The sequence below is a fragment of the Coccinella septempunctata genome, chromosome 1, assembly GCF_907165205.1.
Source record: "Coccinella septempunctata chromosome 1, icCocSept1.1, whole genome shotgun sequence".
Classification (NCBI taxonomy): domain Eukaryota; kingdom Metazoa; phylum Arthropoda; class Insecta; order Coleoptera; family Coccinellidae; genus Coccinella; species Coccinella septempunctata.
Window position 1 is genome coordinate 38,948,184 of NC_058189.1, and position 14,582 is coordinate 38,962,765.

General features: G+C 34.9%; 1 protein-coding gene across 1 annotated transcript; it reads right to left on the reverse strand.

Annotated features, from left to right (window-relative positions):
• Positions 1 to 1,120: 1,120 nt before the first annotated feature.
• Positions 1,121 to 12,287, reverse strand: LOC123310627 (zinc finger protein on ecdysone puffs). The gene is made up of 6 exons (XM_044894185.1): positions 12,126 to 12,287; positions 11,672 to 12,002; positions 7,245 to 7,608; positions 4,452 to 5,068; positions 4,108 to 4,342; positions 1,121 to 1,750 (listed from the first exon to the last, which is right to left on the reverse strand). Exons 2-6 carry the CDS (start codon positions 11,990 to 11,992, stop codon positions 1,488 to 1,490), a joined length of 1,800 nt encoding a protein of 599 aa, XP_044750120.1. The 5' UTR covers positions 11,993 to 12,002; positions 12,126 to 12,287; the 3' UTR covers positions 1,121 to 1,487.
• Between the last annotated feature and the right edge of the window lie 2,295 nt (positions 12,288 to 14,582).

Below are 14,582 nucleotides of genomic sequence, written 5' to 3' on the forward strand. Positions count from 1 at the left end.
CAAACCGCAAATTCCTATCGTCAAACCACTGGTTTATCAACCGCCAAAGTTAAACGACAAGGTAAATCGTACATCGTACAAAGAAAAGATCAGGACTATGCCTACTGCATTTCCATTTACAATTCTACGAGTTTCCACACCATGACTGAATTGATAATAGAAACGTACCGCAAATACTTATCGCCCAACGTTATAGGCCTATAAACATAGCGTTAATCCTGTAGTTTAATAAAGCAGGGATCGCGCTGAGTCAGTGGCGCACCAATCCTGGTGAACTATATGTTCCCATGACCAGAGATCGTATTCAAAGTTTATAATGAACCTAACTCTATAATCTTTGATCGTATCGATACTCATGGGGGGGGGGGGATTAACCAGAATCACACCCCTCGTCCTCCACTTGCTCAAAATGCCTCAGAAATAGGCGAAATGTGTGCAGCACATTACATCATGAAGTTTTAGTGCTGTACACACAAAAGAGGTTGCTGCAAAAATTGAATCTGATGATGATAAAAAGCCGACCATCATTTGAATATTTTTTTGCTTCAAAAGAAGCGAAGATTCTCATTGAATTCCCACAACAAACACTGAATATGAAAATGAATAAGAATGCTAGAGAAGGAATGAGAATACGAAACTGCTACTCACACAATTGTGGGTTTTTACATATCCTTTTTTAGTTTCCAAGAACCTATCGCGCCACTACCTGACCTGCGAGTGGGTGCAGACTCATGTACCCCTTCATATTTCATTATGAACCACCATAAATGTCTTTTTGTCCAAAGCTCTTGGTCTATTAGTACTTTCATTGCCGACTGAATCAGAATGTCATCGTATTGGGCAACAAGCAGAACAAACAATGTGTTACTAGGGGTAGCCGCCCGTTTTGCAGGACAAATTGCGAACCGCAGTGTACACAACAATTTCTTTAAAAAACCCTTTCTTTCAGACTTCCACCAAAATCAATAGACTTCTGACCATCGTGGATGTTCAAGAAATTGAGCTCGATAGCTTCAAAATTGCGAGTTGTAATGTGTCCACAACAATGCATTATACACAAAAATTTTTTCCTGAAATGGATTTCCTCAGGACGGTTGACAGAAATGTAAAGAGTTCAAAATAGGTTTCAAATATATTTATTACACAGGAATAATCAAGCAGAATACAGTGTCAATTTTACAAATACTCTACAGTAAAAAACGATTATATTTGTAATATACTACGTATAATTTATTGTTTCAAGCTGTGCGCCTAAAACATGTTGCCTAATTTGGTAAATAAAATTGGAGCATATTTTCACCAAAGGAAAATAATCAATTATTCGAATCAATTTATAATTTTGATTCGATAAAATAATATTTTATATTTCCAAATTATAGATAAAGAATACACCTATAAAATTATGTAGTTTTCAAACAAAGGCAAAACAGGGATTGTGAGATGAAATGACATCTATTGATCTACCTTAATCCATTAATGCCCCCCATTTATTTTTTAGCTTTTTTGCTTTTTGGACCAGCCCCATTTTTGACATTAGTAGCCACTTGTCTTTTTGGCCTTGGAGTTGTAGGCTGTCCAGCAGGTTTTGGTTTTTCCTCGCTGACTGAAGTATTTTGTTCTTTTACTTCTTCTTCCTTCTCCTCTTTTACCTCAACAGCAGCAGGTGCATCGTCATCACCATTTTGTTTAGAATCCTCTTTATCTTTTTCTGCTTCTTCAGTGCAGGCCTCCTCTGGATCATACATTTCAGCTGCGAAAGATATTAAATTATTTAAAATTGTTTCTCACAAGTGGTTCAAAATGTTTATTTTTCTCATATAATTAGAAAAGCAAGGTATTTTAGAGGAAGTCAAATCGAGTACTTTTTCAGTATACTTAATCGATATTATTCGGTTAAAATTTTTGACTATCCATTCGAAAGTGGGGCGAGTTACTTTTAGTATTTAATTTCATAAAGGTACATGAGATCGACGAAAAAATGTAATATGCAATTGTCTATTGAAACTAACTTTACTATAATAGACAATTTTTTGTCCGTGGTCAATAAATAACAATTTTATGATTTAGCTCTGACACATCCGCCTGTAGAAACTACCCATGCTTTTTTATTAAGAAAAACGTTTATTTTTTGAATGCACCACTTCTTTTTCCTCGTTATCTTATGTTGATAAATATTTTAAATCCTGAAGAAGTTAGGAACACTGAGCTGAACGACTTTCAGATGAAATGAATGAAAGATGAGAGAAGTCCCTTAAAATTTACGGCTTATTTTACTGGCATTGAAAGGAGAAGGAAGCTTCAAATTAAAAAGACTTATTTATTGAGAGGGAGTTGGACAAATCTCTACGATACCACTTTCATCCTATAGCGACGAGAATACAACCGAGTCATTATTTCTGAAGTATCTCACCTCATTTTCAATATTCCTATACAGTGTGAGTCTTTGACTTGTATGTATATTTTAATAGATCTTGACGTTAAAAGAAACACTTCTTTTCTTTGTCATTTTACTCGATTCGGCTTAGATGTAGCTATTTCAAGTATATATTCATAAGCTATATCACCCCTGGAAACCTGACACTGAAGTTTTTCCAAATATTAACTCACGCTTTCCATTCCATTTGATTTCAATTTAATTTTCGATAATAATAACGAATTCAGCTTGCAACCACCCATAGCAGCTCTGATATTCATTTACAATATGTAATCATTTATTATCGTTGTTTATTTCATTTCATAGAGTTGCCAGATTCAAACATAACCTATGTGCATAGACATAGAGACATGAACTGAGCAATGTCAGCATGAAATTGGCATTTTTATAGAAAGAGAGAAATGATCGTCGGGTATTTACCTGTCTCTTATGTTCACATAGAGGTGAGTTGGACCAATCAAAATTCTAGAAAAAGACAACTGCCTGCCCGATGTTCGGTTTCTCTGTTTCACTTTTTTTGACAATATTTCATGCATAGATTTAGAAAGGGAAGGCACAGTCCATGTCTATATGTATATGCCTATAGGGTACGATTTGTCAAAACTAGCTGACGGTTGGTTGCCGTGGGACACACAAAGCATTTTTCCATCACTGTAAAGGGGCAATTCTGAGAAAGTTCATAGTGTAATCACTCTAATCTAACGTTGGGAAGAAAATTTTTCCAAAAACATACACAAAACACAATACTCGACCAAAACAGCATGTGAATCAATGGAGAAAAAGCTTGTGTACCCTACGGCAACGAACGCTCAGATGATTTTGAAAAATCGTTATTTGAGAATTTTATTTTAAAGTGAACGAATGCGAAAAGTTACTACAGGATTTTCGGTTAATGTCATCGTAGAATAAGTTCCAGAAAATAATATTTCTAGGGGTTGAGTGGAGTAGCTCATGCTAGACTCCGCCCCAAGTGTATTTTTTTTCTTTTTCCTCAATAAAGATACTATTATTATTATTATTTTTCATTTGACATTTGATTTTTGTTGAACGGCCTAAGTTAGTGATGTAGCGTATTTATGCACATGAAAAATCTAAAATGCTGGGCTAACATTTTTACGGCACAAATATAGCACACCTCACTAGATGAATAACAAAATCCATTTCCGCTGTTATTAAAACCCAAATTTTGGAAAGTGTTAGCTGGCCCATTTCATGCATTCAGTAGGGAATAAAGAACGAAATTACAACAGCACAAACTCACCACGAAAAACTTTCGAAAACAAAAAAAAACGCTAGGCCAACTTCACACACTCTCATTAATACCAACCTTACAAGGAGGAAGTAAAGACATTTCAAAGGTCAAGATTCTACAATCAATATTACACATCTGTACTATTACTACCACCTTCAGACCCTATGAAGTTGTCTCAAGGAACTAAAAAAATTAACCCATAATTTTAAGAGCAGAGAGATCGAAGAAAAATGTAAATTTACCAGTTCAAACGGCAAATTAACTGTGACAACTTCAAAATTAATGAAAAATACAGTCATAAAAAGCAAAGTTTATTAGAAAGAATATAAAAACAGAGGTCCGGTTATTGGTCAAAAACTATAATAATTTAGTGTGAATTGTGAGATTAAGTTCTAAACTAATTTACATGAAATTTACTCACACTCAATAGCGTCTTGTGAATTTTCAGTGTTCTCTTCATTACCATCCTCCGCTTCTTCTTCACCGTCAGCATCGCCCTCTTCTTCTCCTTCATCTTCTTTTTTCACTTCTGATTCCTCTTCTTTCTTTTCTTTCTCAACCTTTTCCTTTTCTTTCTCCTCTTGTAATTGTTTTTGGTACTTATTTTTAACTGCCTCAACAAACTTCAGATAATGCTTCTTAGATTTCAAGTGGTTCTGTAAAATAAAATTTTATGAGTGGACAATCATTCTATATCATTGGAAAAGAATGATAAAAAATAATGAAGTGTAAAAATGACAAAAAAGACCAATTCCTCATATTTACCTGAGAAAATTCCTCGGAAACGAAGGTGGTGTTGCAAACCTGGCACATGAACCCGGTAAAAGGTATCAAAGACTTGGATCCCAACAGCCTCGTCTTACGATAAGCTGGAATTCTATTCTGCAGATCGTGAAGATCGTCGTCCATTTCCAAAATGGGGAAATCGTCTTCCTGTTCGGTCACCTCTTCCATCAAGGGCTCCAGATCGAACTCGCTCTCGTCCTCCTTGACAACCACCGCGCCGTCGGCTTTGTTGTTTTCCTCCATGAACTTGGCGAGTTCTCGCAGATGCTCGGGACTCAACCTGTGCTCGACCCATTCCATGCGAGACGGGAACTCCTTGCTGCACATGTTACAATTTGGGTGCAAGAAGCGTTTGAGTCTCTGATGGCCTTCGCTCTTCCTATGGGCCATAATCTTGCCGAGGAACTTGAAGTCGCACATGTTACAGTGACTCTCCACATCGCTGAATTTGCGACTGGGTTTCTTGTTCAAACGCTGCATCCTGTTCAACTCGATAAGTTTCTTTTCCTCGGCCAGACGCATGTTCTCTCGAAGAATGCCAACGGTGATGCTCATACTTTCCTCTAGACTGTCCAGCATCTGCTTGTGTGCCCTGCCTGTAAGCAAATGGAAAATTCGAGTTAACGTCGTGCTCATACAGGATGATTGACGTGAACCGTCCCCTAGAATTCGGGAGAATGTGCAACGAGGTGTACAGGGTGTGCGAAATTTATGATACCTGAACTACAAAAATATTATACTACGATAGGAATATGAATGGAACTTTTTTCAAGAAAGACAACGCCGTCATCACAGTTGGATTTCAGAAAAATGCAAAATGTCGATTTTTCCAATCAAACAGTATGTTATATCCTCACATTTCAATTCAGAACAAAAAAATTGCTGGAGTTAAGTTAAACTTCCGTATCACACAATTCTGGAAATTTTCTGTGAAGGTCGCGCAATGGCGAATTCGCTTGTATCCATTTTGATCTATCATAAATGTATCGCATCTTCTAACATCTTCAGCAAATGTTACGATATAAATCGAACTAACAAACTACCATCACAGTACCATTTCGTCGAAAAGTAGACCATAGTTTCGGTCTTCTTTGACCTTGTCAGAACAATACAACTTATACCCCGAAGAAAATGGAACGAATTGGCATCTTTATTCGATATCAGCAGTGGGTATGGTGAAGGAATACACCTTCAATATTTAGAAAAATTGAAGTTAAGAATACGCACAGCAGGCCGATAAATAAAAGTTGACGAGTGACGTCAATGAATTCGGGACTGATATTCGGTCCCGAATTCAACGATGCACTGAACTGGTGCTGTGAAATTATTAAGCTGTGAAAGAAGTAGCGAAAAACTCAATTTTCGGTACAAATCATAAGCCTATACCCAGTCAAATAGAAACAATGATTCATATTTCAATCGAGCATGTAGATATGAGTTGTTAAAGATAAATATGTTGTTAAAGTATATTTTACTTTCAAATCAACATTTGTAAAGAGAAAAAAAAGCAATCTTGAAATGAAACATCTTAGGTGAACATTTTAAACAGAACCACCTTTACCTTTTTGGCTAAATTTTCATTCACTTCAAATAAAATACAATTCATTGAGGTGCCACAGCATTGTATCGTTATTTCGTATAAAATATTATATATTTCATAAAAATATTTGGCAGCTTCCTTTCTCGATCACATTTTTTTCAGTCAAGAAAGGCTGCAAGGAAGAGGTTAACTTCTGAATCAATAAATTATGTCTGGCAATTCTTCCGGATCAATTTACACTAAGCAATTCTCAACTTTCTCACCAGTTAGAATTGCATACTTTGCTGCTCCTTCCATTCTGAAATTCCAAGATAGCATTTTCTCTTGTCTTTTCAATCTTGATTTAGAAAACGCCCACACTATTTTTTGATAAGGAATCACTCCTTGAATTTTGTCGCAACTATTCATAAATAATCTTTTACGTTTCGCGAACATAACCTCAAAAACCTTTTACAATGTCGGGACTGGAGAAGGATCCCAAATCGGGACTCTAGTCACTTCCTAAATTTTTTCTCGTATAATATTCATGTGAATGGCGACATTTTTGAAATCAGCAAAAAAAATGCAGCAAGATGAAGGAGCTTTCCACTATAGTTTACATTTGGAAAAATCAAAATTCCCTGTCGTATCTCGAAAATGACTGGATCAAAAAATTCAATATCATATTCGAATTCCTCATAAAAAAGTGTCTATAGAATGTAACAACGGATTTCGAATAGGAGTTCAAATAAGCTAGTTATTCAGCTTCATTGAAAACGAAAATTCCTCAATTTTCGTTCATAATTCAAAATCTATGAACGATACGCTAGATGTTTTCAGTTTTGGATTAGTCAAGAAAAAAGAGCCCACCCTGTACTATCAGATAAAGAAGGTAAAGTGTATGGTATTCTTGAAAATGCGATCTAATTACTTTTAAAACGAGGTGTCACTCAATCCCCCTTCCTATTCAAGATTTTAGGTGTTGCTGTATAATAATTTCGTATGCACCGAGTGGGAGAGGCAAGGGTGAAAAATCAGTAGAAGTATCGGAAATCGTTCTATTCTTCCAAACCGCTACGTCTCACCAGCCGCGAAACAAACCAAACGTAAGTCGAATAATCAGTGCCAAGGTAACTTTCTGAAAACCTTCCAGCCAGATAGGAGAAGACCAAAGAAATGAAAATTGAGATAATTGCAAGGGCGTAATATCTCTCAAAAATAAAAAAAAGTTTCAATGAAAGATAAACACTAACCTCTAACATGCTTCTGAAAACTTTCTCCATCCCACATATCTTTACTGCAAACAAAGCAGTGCAACAAGTGTTGAGGAATGCCGCAATATTTTCCCTCCTTGTCCTTATTCTTCTTAGCATCGTCGTCAACAGCGGAGTCGTCTTTCATCTCTTGATCTTGGGTATCTTCAGTTTTGTTCTTCTCCTCCTTCCAATCCCTCTTCTTTTCATCTTCACCTTCTTCGGTGGATAAGTCGATGGAATCATTTGGTTTTTTCTCCTCCTTCTTCTTCTCCTCTACCTTCTTGGGGGTGCTGGTTTTGTTCCTGTTCTGGTTTCTGTTGCGGTTGCGACCCTGATCACGCCATCCGCCACCGCGATTATTCTGCGTTATCAAATAATTAGTAATTTTAATTCGTTCTATTGGTAGGGGGAGTAAAATGTCTCTGAAGATTATGCCCGTTTTCACCAAGAATCTCTAAATATTAAGGGACGTCTTCTAAGCCCATTCACAAACTAGTGAAAATTGATAATGATGAATTTGAAATTACAAAACTGTCAAAATGTCAAATACTCCATTGATTAGTATAGATCACATAAATCTACTGAAATGCTTTCGGTTCATTACTACAATGTCTTGGCTGAGTGAAATAACATGCCTCTTCTATCCAAATTCCGTGACCTACGAACCCCTTACTAAGTACCACCTTGTGGTCAAGGACTATAAACCAACCAATTAGTCTATAAATCCTTGACTTGTGGTAACATTTTATAGTGAAAATGACTTGATGTTTAGGCTGAGAAATTCTTGAGGGCTTATTGAGATACTATTGGTGAAAACTCAAGTAATCTCAAAAGGTATACTAGATAACATCATAATGAGATCACCCTGTGTAAGTTGAAATTTTTCAATTTTTGGGATAATATTATGCCAAGACAAGAAGTCGATATCTTTTTGTGCCTTATTTTTTATCGTGGCTTTCATGTTTTCCCACATTGAATGACTTTTTGTAAAATTTCCATTTAAAGTGGAACAAAGTTTTTGTCCTCACTGGACTGGTGATTATCAGACTCAGAGTTCGGAAAATATATTTGAGCTATTCATTATGCCTAGAGCAAAAAGAGGAGCAAATTCTCATAAACTCAGTATGCTTTATAGAAGTCGAATAGCAAATCATCATTATCACAACTGGTTTAGACAGTCTTCACTGAAAAATCCTTCCCTTTTGAATGAGTAGTTGTCTGGCAAACAGACTTTTCTGTGAAAATGACACTCTTCCAACAAGATATAAGTACATAATATATCAAAATGCATTGAAAAATTTCAAATCATTTTAGGTGTTCTTATATTGATGTCATGTAAAGTGTGGTTGACGATAACAACATATCATAGTATACAGTGTAATGCACAGATTTCATATCCTCTGTATTTATTACTTAAAGAAAAATACTAGAACAGTATTTTCATTTTTATCATTTTAAATAACGCACCTTTCATTTATTATTGAAAAGTTTCTTATGCGCCCTCTACTGGGGTGGAGGATAGTTGAGTTTTATGGAAACAACCCTTTTTGTGTCAGAAATGGACAGCCTTTGGTTGGTGAGGATGATTTTAATTAATTTCAATGGGGTTTTTAACCAACCCTTTTTTATAGGGATGAAATGATTACTTATTGAATTCGAATTTTCACTTTTTTTTTATTTATTTCAAGGTCAATGACATAGGTATACTTAAGAGTGAGTGATGTGCTAAGAACATCATTCACTCAAGTTCAACCTATTTCTGAAACAAAATGTTGGAGTTGCCAAAAAACTACTTCCCACTCCTCATAGAGGGTGCATGATAAATCCTAAATTATACATGAGGCGTTGACCTGTTCTACAATTTTTCTACAAAATAGCAAATAGAAATGAACTTCTGTGCATTATTTTTACTGACTTCATATATAGAAATGCATTATTGTCTCAAATTTGTATTTCAATGGATTTCTGTCTCTCTACTACACTTAGAACAGTTCCCAAGCTTGGGATAATAAAAGATGAAGTTGGCTCTTTTATCTTCTTCACGCCTTTATTTTTAAAAGAGTACCCTGGATGAAAAATGATCTCACAACTAATTATGGTAACAAATTAGACATTATCCACAGTGGAAGGGGGTACAAAAGGTGATACTTTTTGATTAATAGTACCAAAGAAGAATTTTGTAGGAATTCAAAGAATCACTGAATGAAATGGGTATTTATCCAAAACCAATATCCCCAATGAATTTCAAAGATAACTGATTTTTCTCCTGATGGAGGAAGTTAAATGTATAATTTTCATCAGAGAAATGAAAAATGAACGAATCTCTTATTAGTTATAAGAAAATCATTAAAAGCTATCACTTTATAATGAAAAATTTGATCATTCACTAGAAATATAAGAATAAAATATGGTTAGTAGTCAGGCAATTGTAACAAAAACAACACTATGCCTGAGTAATTTTTCGTTACTCTTTTAGGCACCAACTGATGATAACCAACTGCAAGAAAAAAAAAGTTTTCTGAGAAAATCAGAATGGCATAATTTATACTTTCAAGATAAATAATTTTCCCAAGGAATATGGGCATAGAATAGAATTATATCTTCACCATATTTCCTCCTTTTTGGTTCATGACTGACTACATTCACCATAGAAGTTAGGAAATAACAAGCTATAAACAAGAAGGTGACAAAAAGTGGTATACAAAAAGGAATTCACAAAAATATCAAATACATACATACAAGAACACTAACATAAGTAAAGATAACCAATGTGGAAAAATATGGAAGTTATTTCACTTCATTAATAATTACGTGTATCTTTTGAGCCAACTGTAGATACATTTTTCCTCAAAAGTCAGACAAATCGAAAGAATCGTTGATGGTACAAAATTGATTGGTGAATATGGATTGGTACTGATAATATTGCTCTTGAATGCGAGAGCTATTTTGATCTTGATAGAACCAAAACCAACCCAAATCATTTTCTGAACAAATTCACAAGAAATCACCTTAGGAATATCGTTTTGTTTGATGTAAAAGTGACTGATGCTACTAATGAAGAGGGTTTTTATTTTGTGATCTGTTACTATTTTTACATGTGAAGATAACTAAAATGTTGAAAAAACTATCCTCAGGGAATAATCTCTATTTCTATTTTTTGTCTAATTTAAGTCTACCAGAATGTTTCTCAGGAAAGTTCGAAATTGACTCAAACTTAAAATGATAGTTAACGGTAAAATTTTTTTTAATGAAATAAAAGAAAATATTGTGATAGACCATTAGACGGGATGCAAAAATCTATTCAACAATGTTAGACCTAAATCTGAAGATTTCGAGAAGATATAGCAAACCATCCAAGATCATCTTGATGTCAAATTTGGGACAAATGAACTAATATCTACAAAACTTTGCATTTTTGGTATAGCAAAATTCAAATAAACTATAGTTTAGGGTGTAGCATTTGGAATAACAAAGTTTGGATCTTCTGCTATAACCAGAAGTATCAGAGACAAGAATATTCTAGTTGAATAGATTCAATTATGGTCCACAAATTTTGAGAAAAAATCCAGGTCGATTTTCTTAATACCTACTTCTAGTTGTAACTATACATGAAACACTATGTAAGTGTTCTTCACCCTTGATCAATGATATTTTATGAAGCAGATAACTGTAAGATATTGAAAGTAACAGAAGGCTTTTACATCGAACAGAAGATAATCATCCAAAGAAAACTAGATTTAATAATTTTTTCCCAAAAAGATTGTTCTACCATTTAGAGAGAAAGAAATGGCTGGAAAATGATCAAAATTTTATTTGGCATTACCCAAATGAGGAGAAAATTTAGGAAGGCTTGTGAATTATTCAACTGATGAAAAAAGTAGGACAGTATCCATTAAAATCTGAAAAAATTATAATATCATTACACTATGAATAAGATGTAGAATTACCTGGAGTAATGATAATTATATACACAATCAAAGTCTCAAATTAATAGGATGTGTTGTTTTAAAATTATTCTTGTAACATAAAATTAAGCAACATTGGTATTCATATCAGTAAACTAGTAACAACAGTACATTACATATAAAATATATTCACAACTGAATAACGATAGATTTCTTAAGTTTGGGTAAATATATATGGAGAGGAACTAGTCCATTAAAGGGAAAAGATGAAACTGCTGCACTGCTCGCCTCAACTCTGATGAGGTCCTAAACTACGAGACATTTAGAAGAGAACCTATATTTAAAAACATATGAGGCTTATCGAAACTATTGTCGATAACATAAGAATAGATAGTATATAGAAGGTGGATGGGTCTTTGTAAACAAGAACATAAAATCGAAAAATATCCAAATACTAGATTTGACTTACGACATCAGATGTAAGTATAATCGACTAAATAGAAGTGAAAATTTTCATACCTTGTTATAAGGCTCTGGGCGTCTGAAATCAGACCGACCTCTATTGCCAAATCGACCAAGATCTCTATCTTGGTTATAAGCAGGTGCAGCATTTAACGAGAGTAATGACGGTGGATTATTCATTGGTTGCTGCTGTGGCTGCAGTAGACTACTAAGAGCAAGAGCAAGCTGTTGGGGGTTTGATAATTGATTCATGAAGCCCTGATTCATATCATTGGACATATTCCCTTGCCAAGGATTAACGTTTCCTTGAAACGGCTGTTGAGAAAAAGAGCGATTGCCGCTTCTATTGCCCATTCCCATAAGTCTTCTGTTAGCCATGGCTAGTGAACTACACGAGAAGAAATCAAAAAAATTATTTAGATTAGGTACGATTGGAAGAAATGCAATCGGGTGACGCCACCACGCAATATATCCTTGTGGGAAATGGAAGATTTATAGTCTAAATACTCACTTGTTTACCACTCAAACAAAGAATTCACAAATAATGCACGTCAAAGAACAATAGGCTGAGTAAATATTAGGAAATAGAAATACTAACGACGCCCAAATTTCACCAAGCTTCGTTTGACACAAGACACAACACCGGCAAAATGGTGGATTGTGGGTGGAGTGGGGGAGAAGCTTTTGTTTGCTTTTGCTAGGGATGGGGCGTTATTCTCTAACCTGTTATTTAATAACGGTTATTGAAAAGAAGCAATAACTAACCGTTATATGTCCTGAACAATAACAGGTTGCGCAGTAACGTGTGCGCGAAATATCGTTGATGAAATGAATAACAGTGGGCGTTGAAAAAGTCGTTTATTTAGACCGTTTCTGATATAACAGTCGTCGACGTTGGCGTTGAAAAAGCCGTTTATTTAAACCGTTTCTGATATAACAGTCTGCGACGTTGGCGTTGATGGAGTTTAGTTAGACCGTTTATCATATAACTGTCGACGACGTTGGCGTTGAAAAAGCTGTTTATTTAAACCGTTTCTGATATAACTGTCGACGACGTTGGCGTTGATGTAGTTTAGCAGAGAGGTTGTCTCTGGCGGTTATTGTTTAGTTAGACCGTTTCTCATATCACAGTCGGCGACATTGGACTTGTTGGCAGTTAGTTAGATCGTTGTTGGCGTTTATTAACAGTTTACACTTTTCAAACTGATAACGTTGTCCATATTCTCGACTCTCGATCTCGGTTGATGGTTCTGTTACGTTAGCGGGCGGATGGGAGGCTGTTATTGGTACATTATGTTGTTCACATCGAAGTGATGAGATTGGATAAAATATCGGGAGGAGCACTCACCGCAGATATTAGCCGATATTAGCGTACTATTTTATTGTCTATATAGAGAGAAAAAACAAATAAAAAATGGTTATTTAAATATTGGGGAACACATTGAATACCCTAATATTTTTCATCAGTTGCGAAGTATTTTACTGGTTTAAAAAAAAGTAGATTTTTTCACATAAATGTAACATTAAGATGAATGAAAGAGGTAAACATCATCAAAAATTTCCAACTCACTCGTGACTCGTTTACACCCTAAATTTGTAGAGAAAACCCCTTAATCGACAAACGTTGAAGATGTTATCGTTTTTCAGAGCAAATAACGTATTCACCTGTTATCAACAACCGTTATTAAAAAAAAACCATAACGGTTGATAACCGTTAGTGAGATATAAAGTTATTGCCCATCACTAGCTTTTGCTCAGCGGCGTCATTGAAATTTTAGAGATCATAGATATCAAAGAGGTACTTGTAGATATCAGGATGTGTTTCATACAATTATATTTTTATATTTACACACAGGACAACAAAAATCATTGTGCAATCGAAGGATAATATGATATGATATGAAATCATTAATGAGATCAGGTGATCGGCCACCTGAGCAACTGACATATTGTGAAAAAGAAGAAACAGAAAACATCAATCTTGATTTACTTTATGGTTAGTGGTGTGACAATGGCTGACCATTGAACTTTAGTTCAATGTGGCTGACAGAATCCCGAAGATGCCCGAAGTGGCGGTGGCCACCGCCACCAGTGGCGTACAAATATTCTTACCAAAGATTATACTCTATAATCTTTGATTCTTATTTTAGCCGAAAAAACACTGCAATTCGGAATGAGATTAGAAGTTGAAAGAATATACATATTTGATGGTACATATGAATTTCATAATTCCAACGATTCGTTTAAAAAATAAAATTGTTCGATATAATTCATCAATAAATTGAACTGAAATCACCTGAGGCGCGAAGTTTTTCCGTATAACTTCTAAGTTTTAACGACTGTCAAAATGAGATTCCTACACCAGAGGATTGTTGACAAAATTCATATTCCTCAAAAAAAATTTCTTATAGACCATATTAGTGAGGTTAGAATCACTCAATTGGCGGGAGATCCATATTCAAATTTTTTTACATAGGAATCAACTTTAAGATGGAATATCGCTAGCTAGAAGTAAATGTTAATATAGAGACATGCAAAATTGGGTGCCCCCATTATTAGAGGTTGTTTCCATGTACATTTTACATCACAAAATACTTTTATATGTCCTAAAATCAAAATTTAACACATTATTATACGGAATATATCCGTATGTCGTAGATCATTTCTGTTATACGTCAATCATGAACCGTAACAAGGAAAATGACATGTTGCGCTTGCGCGTTAGAATGATGTCAGCTTGAGAGGTTAGAAACGAAATGAAGCTACGACAAACTTCCATGGATCTTGCCGACCAATTTTATATTGATCCATTATTAAAAAAATATACCATTTTATTACGAAATTTTGTTTTCAACTTGTTAAGAAAGGATCATAGAACACATTCCAACAGAAATAAATCTTAAGAAATTCGCTAAAATATCCAAAAACAGGCGAGAAGTACGCGGCATTTTTAGTCCCATAAGAAATG